Raw genomic sequence first — 19342 nt, forward strand, 5'->3', positions numbered from 1 at the left:
GATTAAAGATCATCACAAAAGTATCCCATCATATACCATAAATTGTTCAGTCATTCCCCAATTTATAAACATCCTCTCAGATTTCCATTCTTTGTCACCTCAAAGAGCTATAAACATTTTTGTGCATCCTTAGGGGTTTTTTTTTTTTTTGCTTAGAATTAATCCCTTCCTTAAAATTCCCTCCCTCAAATTCTCCTTCCTTATCTCTTCCCCTTTCCCTCCTATTTCCTTGTTGAATGAAATGTATTTCTATACCCAGTTTGTATATGTTCTTCCTTCTTTTGACCAGTTCAGATGAGAGTGAGGTTCAAATATTAGCCAGTCCCTCCCACCCTATCTCCTTATTTGTGTACCATAATTATGTGCGATAACTTTTCCTAACCTTCTTTCCCTTCCCCCTCCCTCCAGTGGATTCTTCTTCTCCTCTTTCCATTCTTTTTCTTAAGATCATTAAGACGTAATAGAAGCATTCTTAGGCCTTGTTTAATTGGACCCCCTTTGTCACCCTGATGATGATAGGGTTCTGAAGGGACATATAAACAAATTATCTTTGTGTAATCCTTTATTATTGTTCATTCTCAATTAACTTTTTTATATTTCTCTTCATTCCTGCATTTGAACCTCAGAGTTTCTGTGCAGTTCTGGTCTTTTAATCAGGAATACTTGGAAGACCTGTGTTTCATTAATGGTCCATTTTCCCCCTTGTAGTGTCATACTCAGTTTTTCGTTCTTAGCAGGAAGCAGATATTCTTTGACTTCTGGAATGTACATTCCAAGTTCTTCACTGCTTTGTCACTGGTTGTCAGTATCTTAGGCTCCAGAGAGGTCAAGTAGGGTGAGTAGAGTCAAGAGTTGAGAGGGTGAGAACTGAGAAGAAATTATAAGATCTAACATCTCACATCACTTTGTTCAAGTCATGGGATCAAAACATGAATTTTAATAGGTTGAGAAGTTAATGAAAAGTGAGGAAGTAGAAGCTTCCTTGGTAGACTTCAGTTTCTTCAGCAAAATAGAGCAAAATCCCTTGCTGTGAGAGACAGGAAAGGAGGAGATGGTGTAGTGTAAAAGGCCCAAGAAGAAAGGTTTTGAAAGAACTACTCCAAGTAGTATGATAAAGAATTTCTTGTGAACTTCCTGTTCTTATCCTTTTATTACTATTTATCTAGTGGGGAGTGGCTGTCATATATTTGAAACAAGTTTCTTATATAATTTGGATAGAGAAGCTTGCTACAAAGGTTTTTTCGCCAGTTAATGCCTTCCCTTCTAATTTTAACTGTATTAGTTTGTGCAAAAACTTTCCAATTTTATATGATCAAAATTGTTCATTTTGTATTTTCTGATCATCTTTCTCCTTTGTCTGGTCATGGACTCTCTCTATCCTTAGGTGGAAAAAGATATTTTCTTCCTTGATTCTCTAATTTATGATATGACCTTTTTAGAACTAGGTCATTTATCTATTTAAAGTTTATTATGATAAGGTGGTATTAGGTCTTGGTCTAAACCTAATTTCTGCCAGACTGCTTTCCAGTTTCTCAGAAGTTTTTGTCAAATAATGAATCTTTACCCTGGTAGTGTGAGTTTTGGGTTTATCAAACACTGTGCTTCTATTCCATGAATGATCCTCTATTTTTTTAAATCAATACAAAATAGTTTTGTAGTATAGAGATCTGGTGCTGCAAGGCTCCCCCTGTCTTATTTTTTTCATTATTTCCCTTGAAATTCTTTACCTTTTAGTCCTCCTGATACATATCTTTTTCTAACTCTATAAAGTAATCCTTTGGCAATTTGATTGGTATGATAGTGAATAAGTAAATTTAAGTACTTGTGTCATTTTTATTGTATTGATATGGTCTAAATAAAGTATAGTTTGTATTTTTCCAATTATTTAACTCTGTATTTCTGTAAAGAATATTTTGTATTCATATACTTCCTGCATGTGCATTAGTGGATGGACACCTAATTGTTTGTTACATCATTATTATTTTGAATAAAATTTCTTTCTATCTTTTCCTGCTGGGTTTTGCTAGCAGTTTATAGAAAGGCTGATGATTTATTTAATATACTGCTGTTTTGTTAAAGTAATATTTTTTTCTCTTTGCTTCTGTTTATTTCCTAGATTTTCCCCCTCTTATTGCCTCTATTGCTAGTATTTCTAGTGTTATATTAAATAATACTGGTGATAATGGACATCCTTGCTTTACTCCCGATCATATTGGAAAAGCCTCTAGTTTATCCCCATTATATATAATACTAGATTTTGCTTTTGATACTAGAAAAATGCCCATTTGTTTATGTGTGTTCTAGTGTAGTTTGTCAGAAGCTTTTTCTCCATTTAATATAGTGATGTGATTTAATTTTTATTAATGTAAACTATTAATATAGGATAATAATATGATATGTTTATAATTTTTCTAATACTGAACCATCCCTGCATTCCTGCCCTAAATCCTACCAGGTATTAGTGTACAATCTTTTTGGAAGTGTTGCTGTAACCTCTTTACTAATATTTTATCTAAAATTTTTGTATCCATATTCATTAAGGATAATGGTCTTTAATTTTATTTCTCTGATTTATCTCTCCCTGGCTTTGGAATCAAGACCAAATATATGTCATAGAAGGAATTTAATAATAATCTTTTTCCTACCTTCGCTAATAGTTTATATAATGTTATAAATAATTATTATTTTAATATTTGGTAGAATTCACTAGTAAATCCATATGTTTTTTCTTCAGAGTTCATTTATTGCTTGTTTAATTTCTTTTTTCTAGAATTGGACTTTTAAAATCCTCTAGTTCTGGTTCTCTTAATCTGGATATTGCATATTATTATAACTATTCACCCATTTCATTTAAGTTATCACTACTGTTAGCATATAAATGGATAATAGTTTTTTTTTTTAATTTAGTTATTTATTTAACATTCTTTTCTTTTAAAATTTTGCATTCCAAATTTGCTCCCTCTCACCTGTCCTCTGATAAGCACCAACTGAGAAGGCAAGCAAAATTATATCAGTCATACATGTGAAGTCATGCAAAACATATTTCCATATTAGCCATATTGCAAAAAAATAAAAGAAAGCTAGAAAGTTATACTTCAGTTTAAACTCAGAGTTCATTAGTTCTCTCTCTCTGATGGTGGATAGCAGTTTTTATCATGAGTTCTTTGGAACTGTCTTGGATGATTATATCGATAAGAGTAGCCATTTCTTTCACGGTTTATCATCATTACAACACTGTTATTACTGTACACAATGATCTCTTGGTTCTTCCTGTTGTATCAGTTCATATAGATTTGCCCATGTTTTTCCAGAAACCACACCACTTGTCATTTTTTAGAGCACAATAGTACTTCATCACAATTATTATGCTGCAGCTTGTTCAGCCATTTCCCAACTCCTGAGCAATTCCTCAATTTCCAATTTTTTTATCACCACAAAAAAAGAGCTGATATAATTATTTTTGCATAAATAGGTCCTTTTCCTTTGATCTCTTTAGGGGTACATACCTAGTAGTGGTATTGGTGGGTCAAAGGATATGCACAGTTTCATAGCAATTTGGGCATACAGACAGTTCTCACTTTATATAAATTCATATTATGCAAATGCATTTCCCCAGGGCTGGTGGCAGAACCTTGTGCCAGGCCGGACAACGCCTAACTGTGTGTGCTGCAGTAGCTCTATATATGTCTCTTTCTGTTTCAAGTTTGTCTCTTGTAAATAACATTTCTGGATTCTGGTTTCTAATCCATTCTGCTAGCTACTTCTGTTTTATAGGTGAGCTCATCCCATTCACATTCATGGTTATGATTCCTAACCGTATATTTCTCTCAATTACATTTACTGTTGATCCTTCTCTCTTTTTATCCTGTTCCTCCGCAGCAGTCTGTTTTGCTTCTACCACTGCTTCTCTTAATCCACCCTTTCTTTTATCACCCCCCCCCATATCTTATCCCTTTCTCCTCCTAATTCCGTATTGAGTCACATAGAATTCTGTACCCAAATGAGTGTGTATATGTATTTTCCCTTTTTGAACCAATTCCAATGAGAGGAAGATTCAAGTATTGCCCACCCACATTTCCTCCTCCATGTAAAAGCTCTTTCTTGCATGCCCTTTTTTATGTGAGAAAACAATCTCCCCATTCTACTTCTCCCTTCCCCATTCTCACTCTCACTTTTTTTTTTTTTTGGAAAATCATCCCAACATAATTGACTCATCTATGTAAATCCCTAATAAATAATATAATAAAAAATAAAGAATATTTATTATTTGATTATTTATTATTAAAATTGATATATAACAATAATAAAATAAATAATATAATAATAAAGTTCTTAAGAGTTGCCATCAAGTGTCATCTTCCCATATAGAAATGTAAACAGTTTAAACATATTGTCTCTTATGATTTCTCTTTCATATTTACCTTTTTATGCTTCTTTTGACTCTTGTGTTTGCATGTCAGATATTTTGTTCAGATCTGGTCTTTTCATCAGGAATGCTTGAAAGTCAAAAATCATCTATTTCATTAAATAACCATTTTTTCCCCTCAAAGATTATACTCAGTTTTGCTGAGTAGGTTATTCTTGGTTGTAATCCTCACTCTTTTGTCTTCCAGAATACCATATTCTAAGCCCTCTGCTCCTTTAACATGGAAGCTGCTAAATCTTGTGTAATCTTGACTGTGGCTCCATGATATTTGAATTGTTTCTTTTTTAACCACCAAATTTTTTCCTTGACCTAGGAGCCCTGAAACTTGGCTGTAATATTCCTGGGAATTTTCATTTTGGGATCTCTTTCAGGGAATGATTGGTGGATTCTTTCCATTTCTAGTTTGGCCTATGGACCTAAGATATCATGGCAGTTTTCCTTGATGATTTCTTTTTTTTTTGAGGGGGGAAGGCAAGGCAATTGCGTTTAAGTGACTTGCCCAAGATCACACAGCTAGTAAGTGTATCAAGTATATGAGACTGTATTTGAACTCAGGTCCTCCTGACTCCAGGGTCAGTGCTCTATTCACTGCACCACCTAGCTTCCCCAGATGATTTCTTGAAATATGATGTTTAGGCTCCTTTTTTGACCATGGATTTCAGGTAGTCCAATAATTCTTAAATATTCCCTTCTTGATCTTTTTTCTAGGTCAGTTGTTTTTCCATTGAGATACTTCACATTTTTTCATTCTTTTGACTTTGTTTTATTGTTTCTTGATGTTTCATGAAGTCATCTGCTTTGACTGGCCCAGGTATAATTTTTAAGTAATTATTTTCTTCAGTGAGATTTTGTACCTCTTTTTTTTCTATCTAACCATGGGGCAGATAGGTAGCACAGTAGTCAGGAAGATTTGAATTCGAATCCATCCTCAGATGCTTGCTGTTAGACCCTGAACAAGTCACCTTATTCTGTTTGCCTCAGTTTCCTCATCTGTAAAATGAGCTAGAGCAGGAAATGGCAAATCACTCTAGTATCTTTGCCAAGAAAATCACAGATGAGGTCACAGAGTCAGACATGGCTGAAATGACTGAACAGCAGCAATTCTGTTTGGCTAATTTTGCCTTTTTAAAAAAGGAGTTGTTTTTTTTTTATAGTGAATTTTTGTGCCTCTTTTACCATTAGGCCAATTTTGGTTTTTAAGGTGTTATTTTCTTCAGTAATTTTTTGTGCCTCTTTAACAAAAACATTAATACTCTTCATAATTTTCTTGTATCATTCTCATTTTTTCCCCCAGTTTTTCCTCTACTACTCTTATTGCTTTCTTTAACTCCTCCAGGAATTCTTGTTGGGCTTGGGTCCAATTAGCATTTTTCTTTGAGGCTTTGCTTGTATCTCTTTTCACATTATTGTCTCTTTCTGAGTTTGTGTAATCTGCCACCTTATTAGTTTTTTTATGGTCAAGTCCTTTTATTTTTTAAAAATTATATATTTATATGTATTTTTTGCTGTTTGCTCATTTTTCCAGCTTATTTCTTGACTTTGAACTTTATGTTAAAATTGGGCTCTGCTCACCTGAGGGTAGAGAGACCTTGTCCTAAGCTTCAGGCTTTTCCTGCTGCTGTTTTCAGAGCTAGTCCTGTGGGTTTGCAAGTTTTCAGTACTTCCAAGGTACTGTGATCTAGGGAGAGTCATGGTAACTGTTCACAGTCTTTGGTCTTTACCCAGGAAGGGCTCCCACTCCCTTTGTAACCATAAATATGGGTGTTCTTTTTGGTCCCAGAAATGTGATCAAGTCATCATCTCTTCTGCAGCCATAAGTACTAGTGTTCTTCTCTGCCTTTAAACTTAGACCAGGGTCTCTGTTGCTTTAACTGACTACAAGTGCTCCTCTCTGCCCTGGAACTATGACTCAGAACTACTTATGGGCAATTAGAGTTTACAGTCAGTACCAACTGCACCCAATGTCTGCAAAGGGTTGCCTGTAATCTCTTTCTGACCAGTTTTCCAATCCCCTTACCATCTGTGGGCTGAGAGCTCCTGAAGTTCCTGCTGCTGCCACTGCCTCCAAGGCCTGCCACTGGTGCTGCTACAGTGTGTATGTACTTGGCAGACCTCCACCCTGGTGTTACAGACTTCTCCTGTCAAACTCCTAAGTTGTCTGAGGCTGGAAAAATGTCTCACCCCAACCTTTAGTTGGCTCTGCTCCTCCAAAATTTGATTTGGGGTGTCATTTTAAAGTTGTTTGCAGGGGAACATTGGGTAAGTTCAGCTGGGTTGCTGGGTAAATAACTCCACTATCTTGGCCTAGATCCAGCAATATTATTTTAAATAATTTCCTTTAATTTTAATTTCTTGTGAATCATTTTTTAAATATTTGATGCTGGTGATTTGATTTTGCTTCTTTAAAAAAAATCAGACCAGCCAATTGTTTTTAAAAATTGTTTTATCTTAAATAGCTTCTAACTTTAAATGGTCATTGCATCTTTTTTTAACTTCCAGTTTTATTCATCTCTTCTTTGGTTTTCAGAATTTCTATTTTGGTAGTTTGTTGCATTTTTAAAAATTTGTTGATTTTCTAGTTGTTTTTTTAGTTGCATACCCAGTTCATTGATTTTTTAAATAAAAATTATATAATATATATTTATAAACAGTCTTTAATTGTCTTAGCCTGTGGAAGAGGAGGGAGAGAAATCCCTATTCACTTAGCATTGTAAAGGGACAGCTAAGTGGCACAGTGGCTAGAGTGCTGGGCCTAGAATCAGAAAGACTCATCTTCCTGAGTTCAAATCTGGCCTCAGATACAAAGCTATGTAACTGTGGACAAGTCACTTAACCCCCTCAGTTTCCTTATCTGTAAAATGAGATGGAGAAGGAAATGCAAACCCTTCCAGTATGTTTGCCAAGAAAACCCCAAATAGGGTCACAAATAGTTGGACATGACTAAAACAGCTGAACAACATAAATCATAAATGTCCATATTTTTATTCCTAATGCAATCTCTTGAGCTATTCTTAAAACATCTCTTTAAACATATTGCCCTCCCTCTTTTGCTCCAGTATTGAAGTTTGTGAATGTGTTGATAGTCACTTTATTATTTTTTTTCAGGTAAAATCCATATATAGCTTGGGGACATGGGTCAGAGGTAAACAACCCAACTACAATTATCGATCATACCTGCAATAAAAAAAATGTAGAAGACTTCACTGGGGCCATCTCTGCTAACCTCTTCTGCCAGATATGCTTGTTATGTCTTAGGTTTAGACACATCTGTGCTATGTGTCTGCTACTCATCCTGTATTCCTTGCTTCCCCTCCATACCCTTACCTCTAGTGTGCCTGCTCCCACCTTTGTCCACTGGATAATATGAGCAGCAAACCCTCCTTTCCAACAACAGTTTCTTCCTTAACATTTGGAATAAGGAAGGAGTCATGCATAGGTATCATATTTTTTCTATCCTTTTCTTTCTTGTTTCTCTTTCTTCCCCTTTCTGTACCCTTTCCTCCACTTCCCAGGTGGATCATATCTACTCTTGTCTGCCTCTCATCCCCCATCTCCCCTTCCTCCACCACGGTGGGGCAAGCAAGGTGGGATGAGGCTATATGGCTATGGGGCAAGTGGTTTGGTTGTGTTTTGTTCTGTTTTTTAAAAGGGGTAATACTATATTCATTTCAAGTTGTGAAGAAAAATATAGGTCAACGGTTTTTTTTCTTTTTTTTTTTTTTAAAGCAATTGGGGTTAAGTAACTTGCTCAAGGTTACACGGCCAGGTATTTCAGGGTGTGGTGCTGAGTATCTGAGCCCGGATTTGATCTCCAGGTCTTCTCAACACTGGAGCTGGTGCTCTTACTTGCTGTGCTACCTGGCCGCCCCAAGGTCAACATTATCAAATAAAATACAAGGACTACTTGAAAGGGGAGGAAGTATAATACACACTATATATTTGGGGATATACATGTTAGATATACATTTTCGTCCTTGGGACTGCTTTGACTGTATCCTAAAAGTTTTAGCATGTTGTCTCGTTTTCTTCGATGAAATTTTCTATTGTTTTTTGACTCAAAAATGCTTTAGGATTATGTTATCTAGTCTCAACTAATTTTTAATCTTTTCTTCAAATATAATTTCATAGCATTTGTAGTCTATAAAAGATAGAGATGTAATTGCATTTACATGTGAGTTTTGTATGCCCTAGTACATGGTCAGTTTTTATAGAAATGCCAAGCATAGCTGAGAAATAATTATGAGATACCTATTGAATCTTACTTTTCTAAAATTCTACTCGGGTCCTTTCTTGCTTACTGTTTGGTTATATTTATCTAGGAATGAGAGGGGTATATCAAGGTCACCCACTATTAGTTTCACAGTGTATCTTTCCCCATAATTCAGTTAACTTTAAAAGTATTTAGATGCCATGTCCATTTGGTGTATATATAGTAAATATTGATAATACTTCAATGCCGCTTAATATGTATGGGATTAATATGCAATTTTCTTTTGAGTCCTTAAGTTTCCTTGTTTATCTGTTCTAATCCAGTCTTTTCATTGTTGCTACGTCTGAGATCATCACTGCTTTTTTAACTTTAACTGAAGAATCGATTTTACTCTAGTACCTTATTTTAACCCTGGATAAATCTTGGTGTTTTGAGTGTTTCTTATAAACAACATTGTTGGATTCTGCTTTCTAATACATTATGCTACCCTCTTCCATTTATGGGTAAGTTTATAACATTTATGATCACTGTTATGACTGTTAATTACACATTTCCCTCCACGAAGGGAGTGTTGAAGGAGTGTGCACAACACTAGTGACACCGTCTGCTTCTGTTCTACTACCCCTTCTCATTTCCCTATTCACAGGTTCTTACCATTTCATTTTATTCCCCTCTTCATGGTCCAGTCTTTGAAGAAAGTCTGTTTTGCTTATGACTGATGCCTCCCTAAATCTTCTCTTCTTCTTAATTCCCTCTTTCCTTACTCTCTCTCTTACTGAGTCCTTCTGATGTTTAAGGTATTTCTACACTGAACTGTGTGTTCAACTCTCCTTTGACCAGTTCAGTTGAATGTAAGATTAATGTTGCTCCCTGTTTCCCTCCCCCCTTCCTTCCCTCCATGTTTGTATAATCTTCTCATACAGCAAAATTATGATAGTCAGTTTCACTGCCTTCTTTCTCCTTTCTTTCTTAACTTATTTGTATTTTCTTCCTTTTTTCCATTTTTTATCTTAAGAAAAAAATAACAAAACAGTTCCCAGATTTATTCATTTCTCCAAGACTTTTGAAGACGTTAGGGTTTTGAGGGAATACTTGCTTCTTCTCCCCCTGTTAGAATGTTAACAATTCTTCATTATCTAATTCAAATGTATTTCCCTTTTGTTTCTCTTGATTCTTATATTTGTCATTCGCCCTTTATTTCATTAAAGGTTCATTCCCCGCCCCCCACCCGATGATTACATGCAGCTTTATTTTTGGTTATAATTTTTTTTTACTCTTGCCATCTGGAATATCATATTCCCTGCTCCTCTTTTCGTGATAGTGGAAGCTGCCAAAAGTCCCCCACTATTAGTTTTACAGTGTATCTCTCCCTATAATTCAGTTAACTTTTAAAGTATTTAGATGCTATGCCATTTGTCTTCTTGATACTTCAACTCTTTTTTCCTGATTATTTTACAGATTTTTTTTCCTTTTTCTTCAAAGGTCAGGATTTTGGCTATAACATTCTTGGGAGTATTAATTTTGGGGCTTCTTCAAGGAGATGACCAGTGTATTCTTTCTTTTTTCACTTTGCCTTCTGTTTTTTAATAAATCTGGGTAATTTTTGTTCATTATTTCTTGAAACATGGTACCTAGGCTTTTTGTTACAGATTAGGTTTTCAGGTAGCCTGATCCTTCCTAGATCTCTCCTTCACTTGTCTTTTGATTTTGTTCCAATATGTGTTGTAGTTGGAGTCATTGATCTCTAATTTAATTTTCAAGGCATCTTACTTGAGAAAGTTTTGTACAACCTGTAACTTAAGTTTTTTACAAATTAGGTCCTAATTGGTGCCAATAATGAATCCTCTGAAGTAGTCATGTGTATTTGTATGAATAGTGAAGTCACACTATTCAAAGCTATAATAATGTAAAATGTGGTAATTTGTTCCAACCCAATGGAAATACACAGTTTGAATTCAAATAATGCAGCCACTTAAGGGGATTCATTACTTACATTACCTGGGATCTAGGTGTATTCTCTTTCCAATTCTTTCCTCTAACATTCTCAATTCCTTTCCTGTTCTTTCTTCTAAATCTCTCATTTCATTCATGTGATCATTTTTAAACTCTTATTTTTATTCCATTTTAGAATTCCAGTAGAGTTTTTGGCAAATGTACAATTTGCTTTACTTTTATGTGATATGGATTTATTTTCTTCTTTTCAGTATATTGAGTATCACTGGCTCCATAATATTTATCACTAGTATGTTCATGCATTTATTTATTTTACTATCCCGCCTTACTGAATTGGGATTTGTTGATGTTATTGTTAGACAAAGGCTTTCTTATACTTCTGGAAGGAACAGTGACTTTCTCTGGTGCCAGTCTGTATAATCTGGAGTTTGGGTAATGAGCACCATGTTTTTCAAGGACTTCAGGAACAGCTGTAGTCAGTTCACTGCTTCCTCTCACTTTATGATCTTGAGTACTACTCTTATGAGCCTGGTTTTTTTCTCCAAATGTCAGGGAACAATAGTTAAGAGGCAGCATTACAAATGGAACGTGTAATTGGTTACATAAACACACGCGGGTTGAGTTCCTAGATGACTGACTGAACTCACTCTCATTGTCTTATCGCTTAATGGTCAGGATGACCAGCATCCACAAGATCGACAAGATACCCTATGTAGTGTATGCACTCTGCTCTTGGTTGGGTCTGGTACCTGAGATCTTGGGCCTGTCCAGCAGCTTTGTGTCTGGCTTCTTAGTTCAATGAAGGATGACAGTAAGTTTACCTAGCTGTTGGTCCTGAGTTGAGGAGGCCTTCAAACTGAATCCTAGAGTCCCTACCCTTCTGACTCCAGTGGTATGAAGGGAAGAGTTAGTACTGAGGTGGTACTCATGGCATCAGAAGCAGTCTTCACCCACTTGCATTTTTAGTAGTAATGGAAGATTAAGGTAATCATAGATCTAGAGCAGAGGTGGGGAACCTGCAGCTTTGTGGCCACATGTGGCCTTCTAGGTCCTTTGGTATGGCCTTTTGACTGAGTCTAAGTTTTAGAGAACAAATCCTTTTATTAAGGGGATTTGTTCAGTGAAGTTTGCATTTAGTCAAAGGCCACACTTTAGGAGGGCCACATGTGGCCTTGAGGCCTCAGTCCCTATCCCTGATCTAGAGTCTTGAAGGGATCCCAGAGTCTATTTAGTCCAGCCTCCTTATTTTACATGGGAAGAAAGTGAAACCTAAGGGAATTAAGTGGCTTGCCCAACGTCACATAGGTATCGTATTTCATCAGAGGTAGAATTTGAATTTCCTCTGACTCAGTGACCTTTCCATTGTGCTGTTTTCTCCTGTGTTGTTTTCTAGATGTTCAGTGTCACAGAACAAAGTAATTAGATTTGGGAAAATAGGTTTGGTGGCGAGGAGGGCCCCAAATCCATATCTGGAGGAAGGGGATGGGGTAGCCATTCTTGTTAGCTGAGTGATAGTGGCACAATGAATGCACACTTCTCTACCCCTTCCATACATTCATCTGCCATCATTCTATACATCTGTAGTCAGAAAAACGTAACTTTCTAAGTTAGTAGAGTCTTAGTATAAGAAGGTTGGTCACCAAAGGGTTATTGGTGAACTTTGGCCACAGAAGCTTATCAAAATGATGTGCCAAGGCCTGAAAGGGTTGTGAGTTGTATTGGTGGAAAGAGAATGATAATGGGGGTAGAAAAGCTAAAAAGTTTCAGTTCATTAGCAAAATTAATAATTGATATTTTTATCCAAGTGTTTTGTGCTAATATAGCCGAGAAGAGCTGATAATGGATAATGGTCATTATACTAATCTTTCTCAGCTATCCTGTAGATGGCAGCAAGAGCCATATGTTAGTGTTTGCAGTGCACGGAAAGGCATAATGGGTTGAATTCAAATTTTTTTTTTCTTTGTAACCAGATGGAGGTTTATTGTTCTGACTTCCATGCTGAGAGAGCAGCAAGAGAGAAGATTCATGAAGAAAAGGAACAACTGGCATTGCAGCTGGCATTTCTGTTGAAAGAAAACAATGTTTTTGAAGATGGGAGCAGGTAAGATAAAGTGAAAAGCAGACTTGAAATAAATTGCAATACAGACTTGGAGCTTGATTCTCCATTCGGCAGCACCATCTTTGTTCCCCTGTAAGAGGAAACTGCTTATAAACTTTAAAAAGTCTAAGGGTGGTGTGTGTGTGTGTGTGTGTGTGTGTGTGCGCACGTGCACACATGCATTTGTGTGTCTGTGTGTATGGATGTTCTGGAGAGACAGAATAGTATAGTCGTGTAAGTGCTAGACTTGGAGTGCCTAGGCCTAGGTTTCATTCCTTCCTCAAGCACTTACTCTGTGATAATGGATAAGCCCTTTAACTTTCCTAGCCTCAGTTTCTGTAAAATGGGGCTGATAATACTTTGCAGGCAGTGCAATGGATAAAATGCCAGGCCTGGAATCAGAAAGATTCATCTTCCTGAGTTTAAATCTGGCCTCAGACACTTACTGGTTATGTGACCCTGGGCAAGTAATTTAACCCTGCTTGCCTCAGTTTCCTCATCTATATAATGAGCTGGAGAAGGAAATGGCAAACCACTCGATTATCTTTACCAAGAAAACCCCAAATGGGGTTTAAAAGAGTCGAATATGGCTGAAAGGTGATTGAACAACAATAACAAATACTTTTACTTTTACTACCCACCTTACAGGGTTATTGTGAGGAAGGTGCAGTATGAACACTGAAGTCCTAGGCAAATGGAAAAAGTTAGCTATTTTACTTTTGGGGAATGGCACTGGATTATTTGTTTTCACTAGAGTTCCCCTTTTTTCTGTTTTTAAAGATTGGGTATCCCTACCTCACAAAAGCTAGCAGTGCTTTAGCTTCTCCTGGCTTTGGTGCCACTCTGATTGGCACAGGAACTTTGACCTGCTTTGTTCTCTGGAGCAGGTTTGCTCCACCATCAATATCCTGCTGACCCCCTGTTCTCAGAGTTTTCCAAGTCAATGGTGAATATAGTACAGACACCCAGCTAGCTTAGCCCACTGCAGCTCACAACTCCTGAGCTCCTGGAGCTCCAGCCTACCCACTAGCAGGGATTGCAGGTGTATTACACAATTCCCAGCTATCTTTATTTTTTAAAAAAGAACAGAAACTGAATTGCATGGATGGCTATAACTCATTTACCTTATATATTAACATAGTAGCTTTCAATTGCTGACCTAACCAGCACCTAATCAGACCATCTCATTCATTGTATCTGTGAAACCTGAAAAGATTACATTAGATGCAAAGAAGACTACCCTATGTCTTGTGCTTGGGGTTTTGATTGTTTTGGGGCCATCCCCAATACCTATAGTTGAAAAGGAAAGCTTTCATTCTACTGGAGAGAAGCAGCATGTACACAAATAAGCAAATAGAAAATAGATATAAGTTAATTTGGGGGAGGTAGCTATGAACAATAACACCTGAGGGAATTAGAAAAGTCCTTTCTGAAACAGCACTTGAGCTGAGCCAAAGGATTCCAAGAATTAGAGGTGAGGAGGGAGAAAATTCTAAGAATTATGTGACAAAACAGTTTCAATCCAGTTCCTCTAGATATAAATTCAGTACTCCCTCTACTGTACCATGGCATACTCAGTACTTATAATCTGCTGTTTATTTTCTTGGTAAAATGCTAATTTACATTAACTGAATTATGCCCATTTCACTGGCACTTTTCTTACTAGGCTAGTACACACAGGCTTGATTAGTACTGAGATGTTGAGACTTGATGTGCTAAAAGAAGTAAGAGGGGCTATAGTAGAGAAATTATTTTGATAAGAATTCAATCTCATTTGAACTGGATTCCTTGCACTGTTGGCCATTCCTACCACTCAAGCTTTTAGACTGGTGATGCTTTTATTATGAAGATATAAGATTTACTCATTGAGGACTTTTGCCTATCTATGGTACCTTCTTTTAGAGATATAAAAAACATCATTGTGGATTTGGGGGCTATATTTTACAATCTTAATGGATTAAAACTTTCAAAAAATTACAATATAGATGTTAAATAAAAATTTTAATTTTGTATATGAATAAAAAACACTTCATCTACTTAGTGTTATGAAAGAAAAAAACATTACTAAATGTCTGAGTTTATACTTCAAGTTAATTTATTGAAACCATGTTGTGTTTAAGTAATATTGTTTAATACTTCTATAAGAACATAGACTTTTTTTCTTTGCCTTTGGCTTCATTTTGGAGGTGAGAAGGGATCTTGAAGGTGGGGTGGACAAAACACATATGTGCTTTCATCAGTGCAGAGAATGCCACTATGACAATCCCTTCCAATAAATTTAGATGGCAACTTGTCTATTACTTACAGTCTCAGTAAATTGCGTGGAGTACTTTAGAGAGACTGGTCAGGATCACACAGCCTGTAGAGTAGCTAGTATTTATATAGTGCTTTAATGTTATCTCATTTGGGTCTCACACAACCCTGTGAGGTAAGCGATGGTCTTATCCCCATTGTACAGATGAGGAAACTGAGGCTGAGAAAGATTAAGTGACTTGCCCAGGGTCACATAGCTAGTAAATGTCTGAGGCCACATTCAAACTCAGGTCTTTTTTACTCCAAAGCCAACTTTCTCTCCATTATTACCACCTATTAGCCAGTTTATTTCAGAGGTAGGACTTGAAACCAGGTCTTTCTGACTTCAGGCTAGACCTCTGTCCATTATTCCATGCTTCCTCTTTTTTATTTGATTTCTTGACATTGTTACAATCTATTTGATTTTATTCTTTTTAAAATTTAATATTACTTCTGTCTTTCAAAATGCTAAAAAAAAAAAAATCAGTATGTGCTCATCTTTATAATTAGCAGACAGTCTTTGATGGAACTGCAAAGCCGTCATGGGGCCAGATCAACAAATGAACAAGACCAGCAACACTACCTTGTTCAGAGAGGTAAATTATTAAGCCCATTACTTTGCTTACAAAACATATAGCATAATGTCATTTGGAACCTTATACAGAAAAAACCTTACCTGACCCAATTTTCATACCCCCAGAAACTTTCAAAGTACTTCTTTACATGTGTCTGAGAATATGACTTGCCATCATAGGCTTGAGAATTTGGTGGGTTTTTTAAAAACTTTTTTTCTTAAGCTACTTCTAAAAATAAGCAAACCTCACTGAAGTCCTACTCCTCAGCCTGGGAAGTGGCCTAGGCTTCTCAAAGGTCATGTCAGCAGAAACACAAGCCCTGGCAGGTCCTATCAAATTAGAGTAGGGTCTTGTCTAGGGATTCTGTCTGTTACCCCAGCTAAGCCACATCTCTTATTCTGCCCCACCCCTAGCATTTAAAATTTGCTAAAATGACGTCAAAACGAATTCAAAGGCATCTCAGAAAGGATCATCACTAGAAGGTTGTCTACCAGATAATGAACAGTGTTTGTATTTTTATCTTTTAAATCATAGCAACTCATGAAGATGGTCCCTCTAATGCATAGAGGGTTTTTGCAAGGGTCAGTCAGTAAAAGGGAATACCCTAATTAATTAAGTTACAGATAATTTGAAGTATCAGCTCCAAAAATCATTAAGTTTCTGAATTGGGGTTAGATTTAGGGGAGAGAAAGGTATTATCCTTGTTTTGTAAATTCTGTTAAACATTGCTGAAAGTCTATCATGCGTATTGCACTGGGGAAGTACAAAGACAAGTCTCCCCTTGCTCTTATAGAACATGCATTTTAATTATATAAGTAGCAGAGAAATGTAATCCAGAAGATAATCAAATGGTAGCTGAAAGGCAATTTTAGTGATGATTGTTAAGAGTCCAGAAATCCCATTTTTAAATTGCATATCAGCTTTTAAACTTTTTTTTTTTTGCAATGCTGGACCAGTTTCAAGTTATCACTTAAGTTTTTTCTCTTATGGCATAGTAAATTATTTTGTTAACAGATATTTAATGAACACCTCCTATTAGAATATAGAGACTTCTTGGGGCAGATCTAGACAAATCCTACTGTATGTATGCTTCATACCCTAGTGCCTCCATCAAGCATTTTTACTTATGTAAAATAAGATTAAAATTAATTTGAAAGGCAGCTTTAAAGGGGAAAATCAATCACAAAAATATAGCCTGAAGTATATTCACAGAAGGTATTAAGAGAAGGGAGGGAATTTAATAGGTGTGTGGGGTTATGTGTTTATGCAAGCATGCCTGTGATTGTCTAAGGTCATTAGCCCTTTTTAAAAAAAGGATCACAAGATTAATAACACAAAGTATATAAAACAAGGAATAAAACCATTATGTCATCTAGTAATAATTTTAGCCAGAGTCAAACGTGTAGTTGAAAGAATTCTTGTTCAAATACAATTTGGACTAAATGGTCTCTGAGGTCCCTTGCAACTCTAAAGCTCTATGAAGTTGACAAAAGATGTATTTGTTGTGTGTCCCCTTCCAAGTCCATCCAAAGTGATATTCCTTTTAACTCTGCTTCCTTCTGTGGGAGGGGGACAGGAAGGAATGGTAAAATCTGGCACTTTAGATATATGGATTTTTCAGCATGGAAACTCCCTCCCCAGATAGATCTTTATCTGATAGTAGTGGGGTATGCCTTGGCAACATGTGCTCAGCATGTGAACTCAAGCCTCCCAATCACTAAAGCCAGCCCTCTGCCACTTACATAATATAAAATGTCTACATCGACGTAGTCAGTTTGTATGCTATTCCAGTCCTGCTGATCTCACTCTGCATCATTCATGGCTTTCCACATTTCATGGTTTTCATTTCTTTTAGAGTGCCATATTTTTCCACTGTAATGTCATAATTTATTTAGCAATATTCTAATCATTATACATATGTTATTTCCATTTTCCAGTTGGAACTCAAGTTCCAATAGAAATCAGAAGCAGAGTATTATGCTACTTTGTATAAAACAGTAAGTTCCTTGTCACCAGAAGTGTTTGAGCTGAGGCCAGGTGTCGCTCAGGAATGTTATAAAAGATACTTTATGTACTGGATAGGATGTTGGGCTACATGGTGTCTAGTGTCCCCATCAAAACTTTTAGAGTCTATGATTTTTCCTTTAATTTGTGTGTCTAGTATCATAACTTCAGCTATAAATCAGTGAATTGGTAAAACCTTTTTAAAAAACCACATTATTGTCAAACCTACTAACAACTATTATTAGAAGTTTGGTTACATTTGGTAGTGACTACTAAACTCTAAGCTTAAGCTTATCAAAATTAGTATGTTTAAAAAAAGAAACATTCTACTTAGAACAAATAACTCATAGGATGGATAAGCTTTTTCTGCTTTGTTCCCAGGAACTGATGATAGAAGCTGGCGGCAACAACAACAACAACAGCAAAGGAATATTCCAATCCATTCGTGCCCCAAGTGTGGAGAGATTCTGCCAGACATAGATACACTGCAGATTCATGTTATGGACTGCATTATATAAATGATGTTCCACCTCAGAACAAAACAAAAAAACACTCTTTCTGGTAAATGCTGACTTAATCCTCTAAGAGCTGTACCTTTGTGCGTTTTTCCTCAAACATTTTGGCCCTTTACATTTGTTTTGGAAGAAAGAAAAATTTCTGTGTGTTAAATAAGTCACTGATTGTCCATAAAGGACTCCATTTAAATGAGCTTCATTTTCTGTGTTCAGTTTATGCCAGCTTTGCACCATAATATCTGGATAGATTAATGTAATCAGAAGATAAACTTCACTGATCAATTTAAAGCACTCTAAGTGGGCAGACAAGATGAAGTGGTTACAGGTTTAATCAAGAAACGGACTTCCCTTTTTAAAGTATTCTAACAAACTGTGCAGTTCTTTTTATTCATCACCCGTTTAAAATGAATCCTGTTGGATTTTTTTTCTTTTTGCATTATAGTTTATTTACTATAGCTAGTGTAAGCATACTAGCTTTTTTTTTTTTTGTATGCTTTTTATTTGGGCACCATGCGCTTTAACTTGACATAGAGAAAAAGAAAAATTGTGGGCATATGTGAAATAGGTAAGTGTTAGGTTTATTTGATTTTATGAAATAGTTAACTTTGTTTTTTAGTTATTAGGTACAAGTAGGTTTGCACAGTGGATGCTTATTCACTTGTTGACAAGAGAAAAGATGTTTATTCATTTTCTTTAAATGATCAAGTTACATCTTAAGAGTCATAAAACAAAATGATTGCAAAATAAAACTGCTTATAAATATTTTAGGTTTTTTCTTATATGTATATTGACTAATTTCTTAACATGCATTTTCTGTATTAAATTATACACATATAACTAGCTATATGTATTTGTTTACTTAATTCTCTGTAAATGACAAAATCTCATTCCTGAAGGCCAGTTCTCACACTTAGATTACTAGTAGCTACATCCTGAGATGTAGGCTTAGCTATCCTTAAATGAGCCCAGTTCCAACTGGCCAGTAAGTTTTGATTAGCCATGAAAATAAAATAAGCTCAAGCCTGCAGCCTCATAGACTAAAAAAAAAAATCAAGACAGCAAATCAACATATTCTCTATCTCTTTATATTATCTTTGAGTTTCATTTTCATGGTGTATGGTAGGAACACTATATTTTAGTACAAGCTGTCTGTGTCTGTTCTTTGAGCCTCGTCAAATAGAGGAGCAGGTGAGAGAGTAGACCCAGATTCTGGAGATGGGGTATCTTGTTTGAGGAACATCAAGAGGCCACTGTCACTGGACTGTAAAA

The 19342-nt window shown here is 36.0% G+C and overlaps 1 protein-coding gene across 3 annotated transcripts in view; it reads left to right on the plus strand.

Moving 5' to 3' along the window:
- Positions 1-18913, plus strand: part of LOC138175843 (optineurin-like) — a 54267-nt gene extending 35354 nt beyond the window's left edge. For 2 of the 3 annotated variants that reach the window (XM_069106415.1, XM_069106413.1), the window contains 3 exons: positions 12560-12690; positions 15490-15575; positions 17940-18913. In XM_069106415.1, coding sequence (XP_068962516.1) covers positions 12560-12690; positions 15490-15575; positions 17940-18076 — 354 coding nt within the window. In that variant the 3' untranslated portion in view covers positions 18077-18913. The remainder of the gene's footprint in view (positions 1-12559; positions 12691-15489; positions 15576-17939) is intronic. The other variant, XM_069106414.1, reaches the window with a different exon arrangement.
- Positions 18914-19342: the final 429 nt, after the last annotated feature.

The sequence above is a fragment of the Petaurus breviceps genome, unplaced genomic scaffold, assembly GCF_028583685.1.
Source record: "Petaurus breviceps papuanus isolate PSGF00001 unplaced genomic scaffold, PetGlider_PUasm1.0 79, whole genome shotgun sequence".
Classification (NCBI taxonomy): Eukaryota; Metazoa; Chordata; class Mammalia; order Diprotodontia; family Petauridae; genus Petaurus; species Petaurus breviceps.